We start from the raw sequence: 16,448 nt of genomic DNA, 5'->3' as shown, positions 1-16,448 counted from the left end.
AGGAGAATTTTCTCTCCTTTTATTGAAGATAATTGTCTGTTCTTCAGAAGAAGCAAGTGTTTTGGTAAAGGTAGACAAAAATTGGGTTGTATACTGGGCGATCTGAAAAGGTTAAAAAATTTAAACGCACCTGAAACACAATTTAGATCTTAAAATCCTGCATTCACAGAGGGTAGCAACTCTGTGCAACTCTCCATTACAAATTAATGACTTCTGGTTCATTGTCAGCAGTGAAAAGGTTTCTTTAGTCAGGGCAGACACCATATTTAATTATCTGTGAATAAAAATGAGGCTGTGAAGTGAAAAACATTACAGCCAATGTACCCTACCTTTTGTAATGGCTGTAATAAACTTATGTAAATAAATCTTTAATCAAAATCTTTTGATCAAAAACAAAAGAACTTTCCTGGGGTGAGTTTCCCGAAAGCATCGTTGGTGAACTATGGTCGTAAGTCCCATTGAACTCTATTGGTAACTTGTGACCATAGTTCGCTTTGGGAAACGTACGCCTGGTCGTCTCCAACCGCCTAGCTTACCCGAGTTTGATTCCCGTCTCGAGTTCCTTTGCCAATCCTGCCCCCCTCTCTCCAACCAATGCTTTCCTGTTTGCTCTCTACTGTCCTCTCTAAATAAAAGGCACAAAAAGCCCATAAATATAACTTTAAAAACAACAACAACAAAAATTTTCCTGTTCCAGCCACAACCTGCAAGCGATAACAATCCAATTATCCAATCACTTCCCGAAGGACAAAATCAAGGCTGCGTCTGAAAACCTAGCTGTCTTGCTGCCTCGCTGTCTTATAAGAGAATTACTTGTACGGCAGCGTTCGTACATGAAGGTACCTCACGAAACTGATTTCGGACAGACTTCTGAGGCAGTGTAACAGTTTAATGATCTACAGCAATATAGCGCGAGCTTTGGTGAGAACTAAACAAATATTTAATTATTACAGTAGTAATTTCTCGATAGAAATTATACCAAAATTTAAATATGTTGGTCAAAATCGTACATTTATACACATACTGAGCAGCAAATGCAACTTTCGGACGCCATCTTTATTTTTCTAGGTCAACTGTCACAGAATGGAAAGCACAGGATTGTGGGATATCAAAGGCAGCTAAGGATACATCTATGCTTCCTTCAAAAATCGTTCAGATGAAGGTATCTCAGGAAACAGGAAGTGAAGCCAACATTGGATTCGGACGTGCCTTGATGCCTTCCAACCTTGAAATGTGTCCTCAGAAGGCAGCATTTTACAGTTTTCGGACGCAGCCCAAGTCCTGCCTAACATTTTTTTTCTAGTTTGAGAAGCTGTTTCACTTAAATATCCATAACAATAGGGAAGAAAAGACTATCACAACTTCCGTTTCATGCTGACTTTAAATTTTATTTCTTACTGTTGCACAGACAGGGCGTTTATTTATTTATTTATTTATTTTTTGTGAATTATACACTAATATATGTATTTGTATGTAACTTTTCTACTAATGTTTATCTTTTCTATCTATAAATTTCCTACAGAGATACATTATGCACAAATAACTACAGCTGCTTTGTCATCATTGATTTTGATAATCAATCAAAATGAATAGGTGCGACGCTGAATTTATGAATATCAAAGCGCTAAACAAATTATTTTGGTGTAACAATTAACATGAAAAAACATTAAAGTTGTATCGGTATCCACAGACTGCACCTTTAAGAAGGGAACCTCCCACGTGTTGCATGTTGTCAATGCCACAGGTTGCCTACCTGTCTCGCATAACTCTGCACTAACCTCCACACGCTCGCGCTCTCTTCACGAGAGAAAAAAAAAAAGAATGTGGCTCAATCCAACCGTCACCGAATCGTTCTCGGATTGACTCCGCCCTCAAAAGTCTCGCGACTGACACATTTTGACATTCTCTCAGAAAAAAACTCCGCTTTTGTGGTCGAGGTCGTCAGAAACCTCTCGGGTTTCCTCGCATTTCCCACAGCTGTGAGGAGTTGTCGCCTCTTGAGTGTCGACTATGCTGGACCCGTCCTCCAGCGATGAATCTGAGGGGGAACTACCACCTGAGGACGAACCGCCCGTTAAAACTGGGAAACCTGTTAAAAAGAGTCCCAAACCCGAAAAGACGCCGGACGCCCCTCGAACCCAAACCAAGGAACAGGTTCCTTCGCCCGCTGAGGCGGACAAAACCGAGCAGGAGAGACTTAAGAAAGAGGAAGCGGAGAGAAAAATTAAACTACAGATTTATGTGTTTGTGTTGAGATGTATCGCTTACCCATTTAACGCCAAACAACCCACAGATATGGCTCGCCGTCAGCAGAAGGTGAGTGACCGTTAATCCACTGTTTAGAATATTTCGCGCTTTAAATTAATGCGCGCGTGCCGCACTTTCCTCAGTCCATTGATATCGCCGCTTCTTTATACAAGAGAAAAGCACTTTTTACAGGTTTTAAAAAGATTTATAAGACTTTCAACTGCACATTCTTGAGCATTACACTTTAGGGTGACTCGAAAGGTGTTTGTTTACTGTGCTCATCTGTGTCAGCTATCAAACTATTTGGAAATCAAGCTAAATTGTTGAAAATAGTGCAAGTAAAGGTTAGTCTCACGCTTTAACCCTCTTTATTGCAGATATTTTGAAGTTAGAAAATGTTTAATTGCTTTTGTGTGTGTGTGTGTGCAAAAGATAGACTTCTTTTAACAAATCCTTTTGTTGCTTAAAGCAACAATGGAATAAAATGAATTATGGTTTTATTTATTTAAAATGTGTAGTGAAATTGAGTGATGTTAAGTAAAAAAATTATTATACTAAATACGTGTAATAGATTTTACAATAACTGCAACATGACAATCTAATAGAATTTACTCTTCTTAACTTTTTACCTATACATTCACCTGTAATGTAAACTCTTAAGTATTTTAATAATGAATAATGCATATAAAAAACATATAACATGACATCTGCAATATGCACAATGTTCAACAGAGCGTAAATGGCATTGCATACAAATATGACTTATTTATGATGTAAGAAAAAAAACCCATTAAAATAGCTTTTCTGAAGGCAGTTCTCCAGTGCAAAAATGTGCAAAATGATCTTAAAATGACCACCAGGATGTAGTGTGATCAAGAAAAACTTTTTATTGCTTCATGGCATCTCTTCATATTTAACCATTTGGTTGTCATATTACATGCTTCATGTGTTTAGAAATGTGTACAAAATGGATTTGTTGCCCTGTGTCAATATGGTGCAATATCACTGTAAAAAAAAACAGATAGATTATATTAATTTCAGGGTCCATTTGGGGTTCTCAAACTACCACACTGGTAGACTTCTTTAGATAACCTCTAGGCACCCTTTCGAAAGGTCAGTTCTCTGAGGAACATGCAACTTCATGCAAGAACTCTAAAGACTGTCAATAATCCCCTCAGTAACCCTATCAGAAAGGAAATACTTTGAGGCACTTGAAACATATTTTGAACTTCTGTGTATACACAACATTTGAGGCACCTTCAGAAGGGTGCCTAGAGGCTCTCAAGAGGGTTCTGCCAGTGTGGCAGACTGAGAAACCCCAAATGTTGCCTCAAGTATCTTTTTATTTTTACATGAATGTTGCACCATGTTGCCTCAGGGCAACCAAATTGTCTTTGTTTCACAAATCTTCATTTTTGACCATCCATTGAAAGTCTTGATAATCCACATTTTCAAGCTTAACTTGAGGGTGATAATGACAGGATTTTAATTTTTGGGTGAATTATCCCCTTAAATTATGCCCCTTTTTACAAGATTTAATACAAGTCTTAAGTGTCCCCAGAATGTGTCTGTGAAGTTTCAGCTCAAAATACCCCACAGATCATTTATTATACCATACACAAAATACCCCTTTTTGGGTGGAAGCAAAAACATGCTGTTTTCTTGTATGTATCTTTAAATGCAAATGAGCTGCTGCTATCCGACTCCACTTTCAAGAAGAGGGCGGAGCCTTTACAGCTTGTGCCTCTGGTACTCCAGCAACAACAAAAAAGTAGAGACAGTATGAGACCGTTTCCATAGAACACATTTTTGCATTCCACTGCACTGCAAATGCTCTGGACGGACCTTGTGTTTTTTCTCCCATTCGGGGTCATTCGTACACACTATGCATTTTTGTGTCTAAAAATGCCAGATGTGGGCAGTTGAAAACACAAGGTGTTGAGACACGTTTTTTTAAAAGTTAAATGTGAGTGCTGCGTTTTAAGAATGCCGTTATCTGTGCGAGACGCTGTAAAAGATGTGAGAGGCAAGCGCAATGGTCAAACATGTCCGTCTAGCGCATTTACTTAGAAAAGCAATGGAAAAGCAGCACAGTGGAATGTAAAAACGCGTTTTGCGTTCATTGATACAGCCATCAACAGAACATTTAGATTGTTTATCATGTAGCTGAGACATTCTTGTGTTTCTACTAGCTGTTCTAGCGAGGAGATAAACATGGCAGACTGTGTACGGCTTACTCAGGGAGGATTTAAGCTAATTGGGCAGTTTCCTTCACCAGTCGTGGTCGTGGCCTGTTCCATTGTGATGTCACAATGCATAGAAATGCAAACGACTTATTTTGAGACCCAGTTTAGGATTTGTGGGGAATAAAAAAGTAGTGGGTGGATTTTTACAATTATAGGGTGGTTGTGTACACACTGCCAACCCACGTTTATGTTCAAACACCATGTAAAAGTGAATTTTGCATAATAGGTTCCCTAAGTAAATATGAGAACAAAAGCTTTAATGTATATCATTGAACAGTAGCTTTGTTTTGAATTTTTTTTTCTCTTCTTGGTCTAATGTGGAATCATTTATGAGAACAAGCACAGATGCTATTTTTACCCGCACACACCCACTACCTCTAACATAGACAGCTTTTGGACTCGACCTATTAGTGTTTTTAGATTCTGTTTAATGCATATACAGTTCTAAAGCTGGAAATAGAAGCAACTGTTAAAAAAGGACTGATAATAACCTATTATTAACTTTGCACCTGTGGGACATGTAAATTACATTCCAATTCCAGGTGTTAATCTTAACCTTTTCTTCTGAGAAAGCTTGAGAAATACCACTGAAGCTTAATTCTGTTATGCACATAAGAAAATAGAGCCCTTTCCTCAAAATGATAGTGTTCATGGTGATTTGGCGAGGAGAAACTTGACTGAGTTTAGATGCCTAAGGTAGACATTCAAAGCCAGAAAGTTGTCCGTATGTGTTTCCGATTAGGAAAGTGAGGGAACGGTTTCTGTTGTCTAATTGGGAAGAACCAAATTAAGTGATGGTTGGGTAGGTTATACTTTTTCGATAAGAAGGAAAATGAGGCACATACTCCCTCTTCGTAGAGGTCATTAATCTTGAGAAAGCCATTAGACGACCAAAGTTGAACAGTAATTGTTTGTGATAGGCATGTGAATAGAGCCTCTATATGTAAACCATAATGTTTCCTAAATTGAACCCGGATTTTGAGGGACCTAGTTACTACAGGGTTATTTGAGACCTTAAAGTTGAGAGCAAACAATAGAGGGAAGTGGACTCTTCAACAAAGTTTCTGTGTGCAAACTTGGTGGACCATTGTCAGAGAAGCTATCCTTGTTTCAAAAGAGAAGTTTATTAATGTTACAGGCCCAGTAATATGGGAAGTGCGAGGCCTCCCTTAGCCTTGGGAAGTTGTAGGATTGATTTCTTAGAGTGAGCGGGTTTATTCCCCCATAGAAATGGGCACAAAAGACCTTCTAAGCCAGTAAAGAAAGATTTATTAGTGAAAATCGATATGTGTTGAAAGAGGTGAAGAAATTTAGGCAGAATAACCATTTTGACCAAGTTAATGTAACCTACAAGAGATAAAGGCAGAGAGGACCACCTACACATCCAGCTTGGATTTATCCACGAGCGGTTGAAAATTGCTCGCAAATGAATATTGTAAGAATTTGTAAAGAAGGTGTTTGAAACCGTCAGAAGCAATGTTGAAGGTGATTGTGTATGTTTTTTAGCCTCAGAGTTCCCTCTTTATCTTGTTGCCTGATAGTTGGCTAAATTTGTAAGTGTACATGTTTTTTATTGAGATTATTTCTTTAGATAAACTATCAGAAGCTTTAAAATGTTTACAAATATGAGTCTATATGATCGTCCTGGTCATATAGTGCAAGAGCAGAACTGAAATATACTTGTCCAATAAGACCCCATGACCTCCTATTGAACTTAGAATTATTGCATATTGTTCAATCAAAATGTTTAAAGGCACAACATGGCCTCCCCGTAAAAGTCAGACAACACTCATCACCCTTATTTATACGTGAAATCAAGAAGAAATAACTCTACCTTTTAATCTTTGTTGAAAAAATGTTCTCAGTTGGAGGAGATCTTTAGAGTAGCTAGGGGCAGATTATTGATTTTTCTGTCATGACTCTGAGAAATATCTTTGCTGCCTAAATGAGAAGGTAACCTTCTGGCTTTGCAGATCGGATCAGGTGCTATTCAAGTATTCCTTGAGGCACTATTTTCCTCATGGATATGATGCAGGTAGTCAGAGGACTCCTTTACTGTGCAGCATGTCATCAGCCATTCTTCACTTTTGATAATATGCCACTCCACATGATAGAAGAAAGTCAGTGTAAGTATTCTGCCGGTTACCCCTTTACATTCGCTAGGGATACATACACATCCTTTGTCTTTTGAGCTGTCCAGAGTGTCTGGATGACTTTGTACAAGATCTTACATATGTTGAATGCATTATTATACATAATCTTATGGTGCTGCTTTAATCTCAGACATGCTGTCAAAGTAACCCAATGCCTTTCAGAGTTTGTAAGCCTGCTATCAAAGGGTATATGAATGGTCATGCACTAGCATTATAGTTTCACCCTCTTTGAATTTAACCTTTATTTTTTTTTACTCTTACAGTGATTTTCTTTCTTATATACAGTCTTCGTAACAAGTAGCTCTGGGCTAAATGAAGCCAACATTTATGTATTTTTTTTCTCAAAGCCATCATGCTGTCAAACCACTTTTGTGTCATTCAAGTGCATTGCAGAGCTTTTATTTGAAGCACATGCTGTTAGACTGAAATTCAGTGCGAACAAACAATGGATTTGGATGTGGGCATCTTGAATGTGTCGTGAAGCCTCATTTGGATTAAAACATGAAAAAATATGCTACATACAGGTTGAATGCATGCTTTGATTCAAGATTGGCTTGTGTACTAACTAATACTGGAGATTTTCTTGCATTTTGGGATAAAGGGAGATTGTTATGGTTATTTATATAGTCTTATAGCTTATTCCAAGATAAGATTTTTTTTTTTTTTCATGGTTTTTTTTTTCAGTTCACATGGTTACTTTGGCAGAGTCAGTCAGTCAGAAAAGAGATGACCAAAGAGGAAAATACACTACTTTTTAACATCTTAGTAAGTATAAGATGGGATAGTTGGCTAAGGGTGCTCCAATCAGGATTTTTAGTAGGGCTGCAAGATATATGGCACAATACGAAAAATAACATCGAACTTGAACGCGATTATCGCTCAAACACGATTCTTAGTGCGATTATGAAATCGCAAAGGCTGCAATTTTTTTTTTTGCGCAGCTTGTCAATAAACTATGGCTCTAAATGCTAATCCATCTGAAAGCACTGCGAGTTTGAGTCGCTTATAATGTACGTTTGAAAAAGCAACACACATCAAACTTCTTTTCAGACACGAGAAGCATTTATTAACATCTTGTCCAACAAAAGACAACATTTAATAACATGTTTTTACTCCAAACTCACTTCATAACGACAGTTGAGCGTCCTTCTGTGAGATGATGGTGGCTTCTTACACAAAATAAGGCAGTCGTGTGTTTATTAGTCATATTTAATTAATCCAAGCATTTCATATTGCTGTAAGGTTGCTGTTGTTGCAATGTCTCCAAAGTATCGTCAAGTTATGTTTACCACAGGCTTTATTTTATTAAAATTGAAAAACCCCATTATAAAACCACATAGGAAAATGAAGGAAGGAACTATGAATTAGACGTCCGACCTCATACCTGCACCACTCTATAGATATCACCGATCAAGCTATATAAAGCTATTATCGACCGATAACGATCAGCGGCCAATCAATCGGAGCACCCTTAAGGCTTGTTCACACCAAGAACGATAACTATAAAGATAACAATATTAGCGTCCACATTAGGGCTGCCCTCGACTAAAGATTTTTCTAGTCGTTCATTTAAGCCATTAGTCGACTAATCGCGCATTTATATTAATAAGTCATAAATCATAATAATGTGCCTTTAATCTTATGTATACATAGCCTAATCAGTGCTCAAACACATGCATAAAGCTTGCCACAGTGCACCGGCAAACGTAACGATTATGAATGTGTCGTGAAAAAACAGCAAGGAGACTGTCTAAACATTTTAATAATTTATTGTTCGGATAATGTTTTCTGTGTTTTCGGCTGCAGAGATTAAGTCAACAATGCTGACTCATCTCTCATATCCGCAGTAGTGGACGCGCCTATATGCAAGTTTACATAATTACATAATCTGAGAATATTTATTTTCCATTTGAATTGGCTCGTTTAAAAGTAGACATTCCAAGCTATAGATATATTTCTTGTGTCTGTGAGGAAAGCAGCCTATACGATGAGTTTCGGTTCATGCTTGTTACGAGCTCAAGTTCACAGAGACCGAGATCAGAAAACTCATCCTGATTGCTTTTTGTTTTACAAAAGCACAACGTTTTGCTGTTATTGTGAGTTTACAGAAATAAAAGTAGACCCTTTACATTTTGCATTACTCTTATCTATGACCAAAAATGACGGAGTATTTTAAGTTAAGTGCAGTGATCACACCGGCGCCTCCATGTCATGCAGTAAACACGCTCTCCACACAAACACTTGGATATGCGCCAAATAATAGCGCGCATTTATCTATAGGCAAACATTAAAGAGAATGGAATAAAGTTGGGACTTACATGTTTCAAGTGATAAGCCATATTTGAGGTCGATAAATGATGGGTGAATGTTTGGATTTCCTGCAGTTAATGATATGTGCCTCTAGGACTGCGTGACCTCGCCACATCCTGTGCAGATTTTTGTTTTCTGCGACTAACCGATTAATAAAATCTTGGTCGACCAAGCCTCTTCAAGTTGACTAACGGTTAGTCGACTATTAGGGGGCAGCCCTAGTCCACATGAGCGGATGATATCATTCTGTTATTCTAAGCGCATACTTGTCTGTCACTTTAAATGCTCAAGCTCGTTACAGCAGGATGGATTCTGATTGACTGTCAATGTTTTTAGGTTTGTGTAAAATTCTGAGATTGCATTTCACTGTTTTTTTTTCAATTTGAGGAATACTGAATATAAGGTATACTAAATACTGTATACTGAGGAATACTTATCTCACTTGTGCAAATTACGTTACTTATTTGAAAAAAGTAACTTAGATATTACTTAGATATTTTGTTAAATTTAAAAAGAAATGCGTTACTTTACTAGTAACTTTAAAAAGTAATCTGATTACGTAACTCAAGTTACTTGTAATGCGTTACCCCCAACACTGCCTGTAATACCCCACTCATGATGGGGTTTTGAAAAAGGCGGTTGCTAAGAAGTTTCTAAATGGGATAACTGATGTTTTCGGTAGTCATCACACAAGTCAAGTAACCATGGTGTAGTTAATTTATAGTCTATGGTTAGCTTTTTATTTCTGCCGTTTGTATTTAGGCTTCAAAATTCATAAAAGTTGTTCATTTTTGAAAACGAAGTATCATAAACTTTTGTTAATCTGAGAGCTTATTTGTTTGCGATAATTCAAAAGCCTATGGAAAAATCCTATTGGGTTTTTGTCGAGGGAACCAGTGTGATGCTAACTTCTGGGTTAGCCTAAATACATCAACACTGCAACGCTCTATTGTGTCCGCATTTAATGTCTCGGCTTGCTAAATACAGAAAGCTTGTTCCTTACTTGAAACTGTTAGTAATAATTTGTTAACAGTATTTTCAGTATTTTTTTTTTACATTTATTATTCTAAAATATCAGCCTACATAAATTTGAGGAAAGTAGCAGAAATGCACCTAGCCCATTCACACGATGGACACTGTTGCCTGATTCCTACTACAGCATTTCTTGCTTAAAAATCTAAAGGGACACCAGCGAGCACATAAAGTTATGTTGTTAACATATGTTGTTATTGCCGCTGGCTAGTTCTGTAACCTGAAATGTGGAAGGTGTAATAAAGGTGCCAAGATGTGCTTCATCTGTAAATAAAACCGACATCCCCGTAGGCATTATCGCACATTACTGTCTGGCAAAAATACAACATCATTAAATCTGTTTCAAAGGTAATTAAAATTCAAATTTAATGGAGAGTTGAAGGTAATCTGTTGATAATCAGATTTTGTGTACTCATTCTTAATGGATTACTCACACAATTGAGAGTCAAAGAACCAGAAAGCCCCTCATGAACCTGTTTACATCATTCTTTTAGCACTTTACAGCACTCTAAAAAATAAAACATTGGTTCAACAAGAAAAAAAAAAGGTTAACGTTTTCCACTAGAATTTTTAACTTAAGCCAAGTGGGAGAATTACATTAATTCAAAGCAATATTTTGAGTTGATCCAACATGTTTTAAGTAAGGTGAAGACGCTTTTTGGACACAATAAAACGCATTTCTAGTAACATGAACTTACCAAGCACCGCTTGTCACCATGATAGTAACTCTCCAAAAACCCACATTAACAGAAACTCTTCTAAATTAGCATAACAAAACAATAATTACTGCTAAATCTCCCTTACCGTTAATCTTGTGCAAAAAACATTATATAATACTTAATTTTAGCATTTACTCTCCCTTTCAAGTGCCATGGGCAATGCATGATGGGAAATATAAATCCCAGCCCAGTTTCACTTAACTTAAGTTCGTCTAAATTAAAAGAAGTGTTCATACAACTCAAAACAATGAAACACGTTTACACGTCATCAGATTGTATTTTACATTAACAGAACTTAAAACTAAATACATTTTTGATTAACTGAAAATGTTAAACTATGACAAGTCATGATAGTATATCGAATCAATAGGCATAATTTGTGTGTCATCCAAACTCAATAAAATAACAATTACAAGTAAAAAGTCTAACAGCATTTCAGAACTTGATTTTTTTTAATTCACAGCAATATATATTTAAGTAATGAATAAAGGTCCCCTGAATTAGTTTTTAGAGTGAGGGATCTCCCAGTTACTGTATATGCCAGTGTGGGAAATGTTTCATATAAGACTGTTGTGTAATACTTCCCCCAGGTGATAAACTGAATTATGTTGTCAGAATTGTAATACTACAAGATGTTCGATTGTAACACCACATTTTCAGGAAGAATAATAAACATTCTTATGTTTCTCTTTACAGTTTTGCAGTGACACAATAACCTGTCAATAAATGTTGGCAGTTTGATGCGACTTGGGTGATGTGGCGAATACTTATGAGAGATCCACTATGTGTTTGGGTTTATACAGTTAGTAACTGCAGTCAAATGTGATATTTAAGGTTTACTTTCTTTCATCTTTCATCCATTCCTTTATGGATTAAATTAGATTTTTTATTTTTTTTTTATTTTGAGCCATTGCATTGTTGCAAAGTCCATATGGTTCAGCTTCAGCTTGAAAGATGCCCTCACATTCTCCTTCAGTAATGTGAAATTTATGGTTGACTCTTTGATGACATGCTGGTCAGATTCTGAGCCAGACTTCTTATATTTTCTTTTGATTTTGAGGTAAACATTTATCTATGTTTTTGACTGGTTTTGTGAGTTTTCACCTGTAGAGTCTTATTCGTTCATCTGCTTGTCGGTTTATGATTGAATACTGCATAGCTAGAAGCAGGATGAATACACAGCGAGGAGAGAGGTTATATTGGGAGCCCATTTTGTTTGGTTGTGCACCATTCAAAATTGAATTAGGAATGCAGTTTCAATTTCAGCAAATAGAGTTTAAATGTAAGAATTAGGGCTGTCAAGAGATTACATTTTTTAATCTAATTAATTAAATGATGTGCTGATTAATTAATCTACTTAATCACACATCAATTTTGGCTCAGAAATACCCCAAAATGATAATTTAAAGTCATTATTGTGTTAAATGAGAAAATCATCAAATAGACATTATATAAAGTAACATTAGAAATAAATATTTTATTTGATTCAACATAAAATTCATTACACAAACCTTTAGGCCATGATTTTTTATTTATTTATTTTTTTTTTCTTTCAGAAGGTGCATCTGAATTGGTATTTAGATATATTTACAGACCAAAACAGTTTGGTTAAAAACATTCTTCAAAATATGTTCTGTGTTCCACAAAAGAAAGTCATACAGGTTTGAAACAACCATTTTTCATTTTTGGGCAAACGATTCTCTAAATAAGAAACTAAAACTACCAGTAGGTGACAGTAAATGTCTAAATGAAAAAGTCATTGGCAGTGTCTGAAATTGCCCCCTACACCCTTAAATGGAAAACTATTTGAGGGGGCAGCCATTTGTAGTGATGTCCGAAACCATAGTGGACAATATCGAGTGCACTCATTCAATCCCACAATGCACTGCAATAACGAGAGTACAACTGATGCATGCTCAATGGCTAGAGAATAACCATAATATACTGTGAGAGTTGTGCGCCAAATGAATTCCTGAATGAAGATGGTGCCTGCAGATAAATTGTTCATCCATCCATTTTCCAAACCACGGGTCCAATGTGTCTACATCTTAATGTCATACTGGTATAAATTAATTTTTAAATGATAGTTAAATTAAGGTTTATACATAGTTTCCAAGACGGAGTTCAAGATAAATATTTTCATCTTACTACTTGAGCTGCCAGTTTCCTAAGTTTCAAATGATTATTAAACAGCAAACACAAATTATGTAAAAGTAGCAGCCCTTCCAGCACACTCAGTGTCTGAATACACTCACTCGTTTTCATTCACTCCATTAAGTGGACTATATTAGTGGGGTAATGTAGGGAATAGTGAATGAGGGTATAGGGTGTGATTTCAAACACAGTAATTGAGTCATTCATTCATTCAATTCATTCAAACAGCTTTCAGGAAGGAAGTAAATGGCTCTCTTAATGATTGGGTCATTGAATCATTGGTTCACCTGATTGATTCGCTCAAAACGCAGATTTATTCAGAAACAAAGCACTGCTGTGTGTTGCTCGGAAATGCACAACAGTTCTGCTCTGTCTTTACAGCTAATATTTTGGCAAAATTGAGCAAATATTTTGTCTGAAATGTAACACAATACTGACGTTTTATTTAACTCTTTTATAAAATCAATATCACATTTCCACTTGTGATATTGTGCTCGTTACTTGTGTGATATTGCTTAACTAAATCATATCAAACTGGACTTAAACAAAAAAATATCTGTAGTCATTTGAAATTAGAGGCAACCAGTGCATTTATTTTGCTCCAAACAAAGGTGCTAGCTTGAGCAGTTGTTTTTTATTTAAATTAGATTGTATAATTACAAGATTTAAAGTAAAATCAGAATGGTCTGACTTCAGCCAAAGTCCCTTTAAGACAAGCCATTTCACTCGACGGCCATCTTTGAAATGCCTCTCGGGCATGCAAGTGCAGGTCCTATCTCTTTGATTGGGGAAACATCAAATTCTCCAAAGCTGTTTGCCAAGCTTTCGATCAAATTTTATATTTGAAATCACCAACGAAATCTGACAACAACTGTCTCATAAATTATGTTTCTAAACGCTCGAATCATGACAAAAAATAATTTTTCAGACTGGATCAAGCTATTGCGCATGCGCAGTCCTAAACGCGCGTCTCTTGTGCCTCATTTCGGAGGCGCACGTCTTACTGTTTCTATAGGAACCGGAGCTTCTTACGGCGCTGCAGTGACGCAATGACTTTACCAATAGACTTGGCTCTTATTTTGAAGGCGGGACTTATTCCGCCATATTGCGCGTTGCACTTTCTCCCATTCAAAACAATACAAGTGACACGTCATGTCACGTTATTCTATAGTTTTTTCTTTAGCTTTGTGAAATGATGCTACATAAAACATACCTACAAACACAATGGACTATATGCACGGAGCGATCTTTAGAACTTCCGCATTAATATAAGCCAGCTCGAAAACGTCCGGTGAGATGTCATTTGCTGGTGTGTTGAACATCAGTAGTGTAATACTTAGTTTATAATCAGAATATAGTCACTTAAATAGTGTGGCATAGCATTAATTTAGTTATTCAAACGCAAGACAGCATAAAAAATAAATAAATAAAGACGTACCTCAGTGTTCCTTCTCGGCTAAATTCAATTCGACCATTAGTTTTCACACTTTTATGTGGAAAAAAAGCTTCAAAAATTAAATATTTATTGTGCACTTTAGTTAGATTAATTGAATAAATGTGTGTTTTCACAAGTGTGCTGAAATCATTGATCTTGCACTGCACTGACTGACAGCTGCTGTGATTACAAAGGGAGAGCACGGTGCTCGCTTTCTGTGTAATTCACAATAAAAGTTATTGTTTTTCATAAGATTTTGTGAGTATTTCATACTTCACATTGACAAAATGTATTTTAAACCTAGTTATTTTTTTAATGTTTAATATTTAGTCAAAAACGAAGTGAAAAATTTCCTATATTTTTAAACGTTCGGTTTTACAATGGGGACAATCTCAGAAGGATGAACAAATAATGTTTGTGGTCATCACATTAAAAATAACATTTGAAGTGCTGGGAAAAAATGTGTGTGTGTGCGTGTCTAATTACAGACAAGGCATTTTTAAACAGTCCCAATAGCTTCGTCTTTATTGCAATCAATAAAACTGGTTTATTGGCAAATTAGGTAAATGTGATAACTACATTAAAATATAAATACAACATTAAAAAGTCAACCATAGATGGTTTTCTGTCGATGTACAACGACTACAGAATGAACAGCTAACAGTTCACCGGAAATGCTCGAGCTGGCTTAACGACAACCAGGAAGTAACCCGTGCATATAGTCCATTCACTCTCTGACACTAGGTGGCGCTTATGGAACAGCAGCGATATAGCGTTTCTTTGGTTATCGCTGTACACAATAGGTATATGGAGGTAAGTGGAAAAGAAAATGCCAATGAAATTTAGTCAGTTCTCTTCAGAGATTTTTTATATATTAAGCCTCCACACCCGATTCAATATTTATATTTTTCTTCCAATATTTTGAACATCGCAAACAGTGATTGCTGCACATGGTATAGTTTTTTCTCTGCTTGCGTCCATCTGCAGCATGTCCCATCTCTGGCCTGTGTTAACATCCTGTAATATTTCACAAAAACTACATTTTGGGAAATTATTGCAATGCACTTTGTTTTTCTGTGCAAAAACTGGCTGGTTCCAATTGATTGTCTCTCTCTCTCTCTAAGCACTTTGTAGCATTACCAATTTTTATTTGACATGTAGGTACATGTATAAATAAGGAATGGCTACTCGTGCAGTATGTTTGTATACTGCTAATATGAGTAGGAGTGTCTGCTGCTGAATAACTAAATCTAAATGTGAATATCTGCCCACTGGGAAACTAATCTCTGTTTATGAGCCAGATTCCCTGCAGATGAGAGCTAGCTTCTGTCCTCGCAAATTGTTTGCTTTCCTTTGCTTTACACTCTGACTGTCAAGTGGGCTGAGGCTTTTCTCTCTTACCGTCTCCCTGCATTTCTTTCCTACCTTTTCCTCTCAGCATCCCTCCTTTCTTTTTCTGTGTTTTTTCAGCTTTATTTTCTCATATGTTCATTGTTTCTCAATTTTCTGAAGAAAAGCCCCATATGTTTGCACTCATGTGCTTGCTATTATGATAGCTTATCCATTTCTTGATGGTGAACAGCAGCCTGGAAATCACACTGATGGATGTCCCACTCATCCCTACACATATGTCTAATCCCTTGGCACAGTTTTGTGCATAGTTTTTTGGTCTGTTTTCCTCTTCTGAATAGCTGTATGATTTAGTTTATGTAAGCAGACTTGCCTCTGTTTCTCCGCGGGAGATGAGTTCTTGACTCTGGTGGGGGAGATTGGCAGGCGGATGCCTCGCTGGAGGCAGAGTCCCATCTTCTTTGTCACATTTCCCTTCCCTTGTCAGTTTTGCTCTCCATGAGATGCATATCTCCACACAGTGTTATGTAAGGCCATCTCCTTGCAGTGCAACGATAGGAAGTAACAGCAAGGTTCAGCGGGTGCTTACCTCGCTTTGCACTCTGCTCTATAAGGCACATTTGGGGCAAGTGCACTGTATAAAGGAAGTATTCAAACACTGACAGTCTGTGAGCAACTTACTTTTTTGTGAGGAGTCTGCAGGTAGGTTATGACCTTGAAGAAGGTTCGGCTTTGTGAGAATCTGTAGGGAACAGCAGGTGCATAATGAGGCGTTGTGGAGCGGCAACAACTCTGAAATACA

At 36.8% G+C, this 16,448-nt stretch overlaps 1 protein-coding gene across 5 annotated transcripts in view; it reads left to right on the top strand.

Moving 5' to 3' along the window:
• The first annotated feature begins 1,802 nt into the window (after positions 1 to 1,802).
• Positions 1,803 to 16,448, top strand: part of cadps2 (Ca++-dependent secretion activator 2) — a 182,509-nt gene continuing 167,863 nt past the window's right edge. For 4 of the 5 annotated variants that reach the window (XM_067380101.1, XM_067380102.1, XM_067380103.1 and 1 more), the window contains exon 1: positions 1,804 to 2,316. In XM_067380101.1, the coding sequence (XP_067236202.1) occupies positions 2,011 to 2,316 (306 nt within the window). In that variant the 5' untranslated portion in view covers positions 1,804 to 2,010. Of the gene's footprint in view, positions 2,317 to 16,448 lie in introns of all 5 variants that reach the window. The other variant, XM_067380104.1, reaches the window with a different exon arrangement.

This window comes from Chanodichthys erythropterus, chromosome 24 (assembly GCF_024489055.1).
Source record: "Chanodichthys erythropterus isolate Z2021 chromosome 24, ASM2448905v1, whole genome shotgun sequence".
Classification (NCBI taxonomy): domain Eukaryota; kingdom Metazoa; phylum Chordata; class Actinopteri; order Cypriniformes; family Xenocyprididae; genus Chanodichthys; species Chanodichthys erythropterus.
The sequence above is the reverse complement of the archived record's forward strand: the minus strand, read 5'-3'. Positions and strand labels throughout refer to the sequence as shown.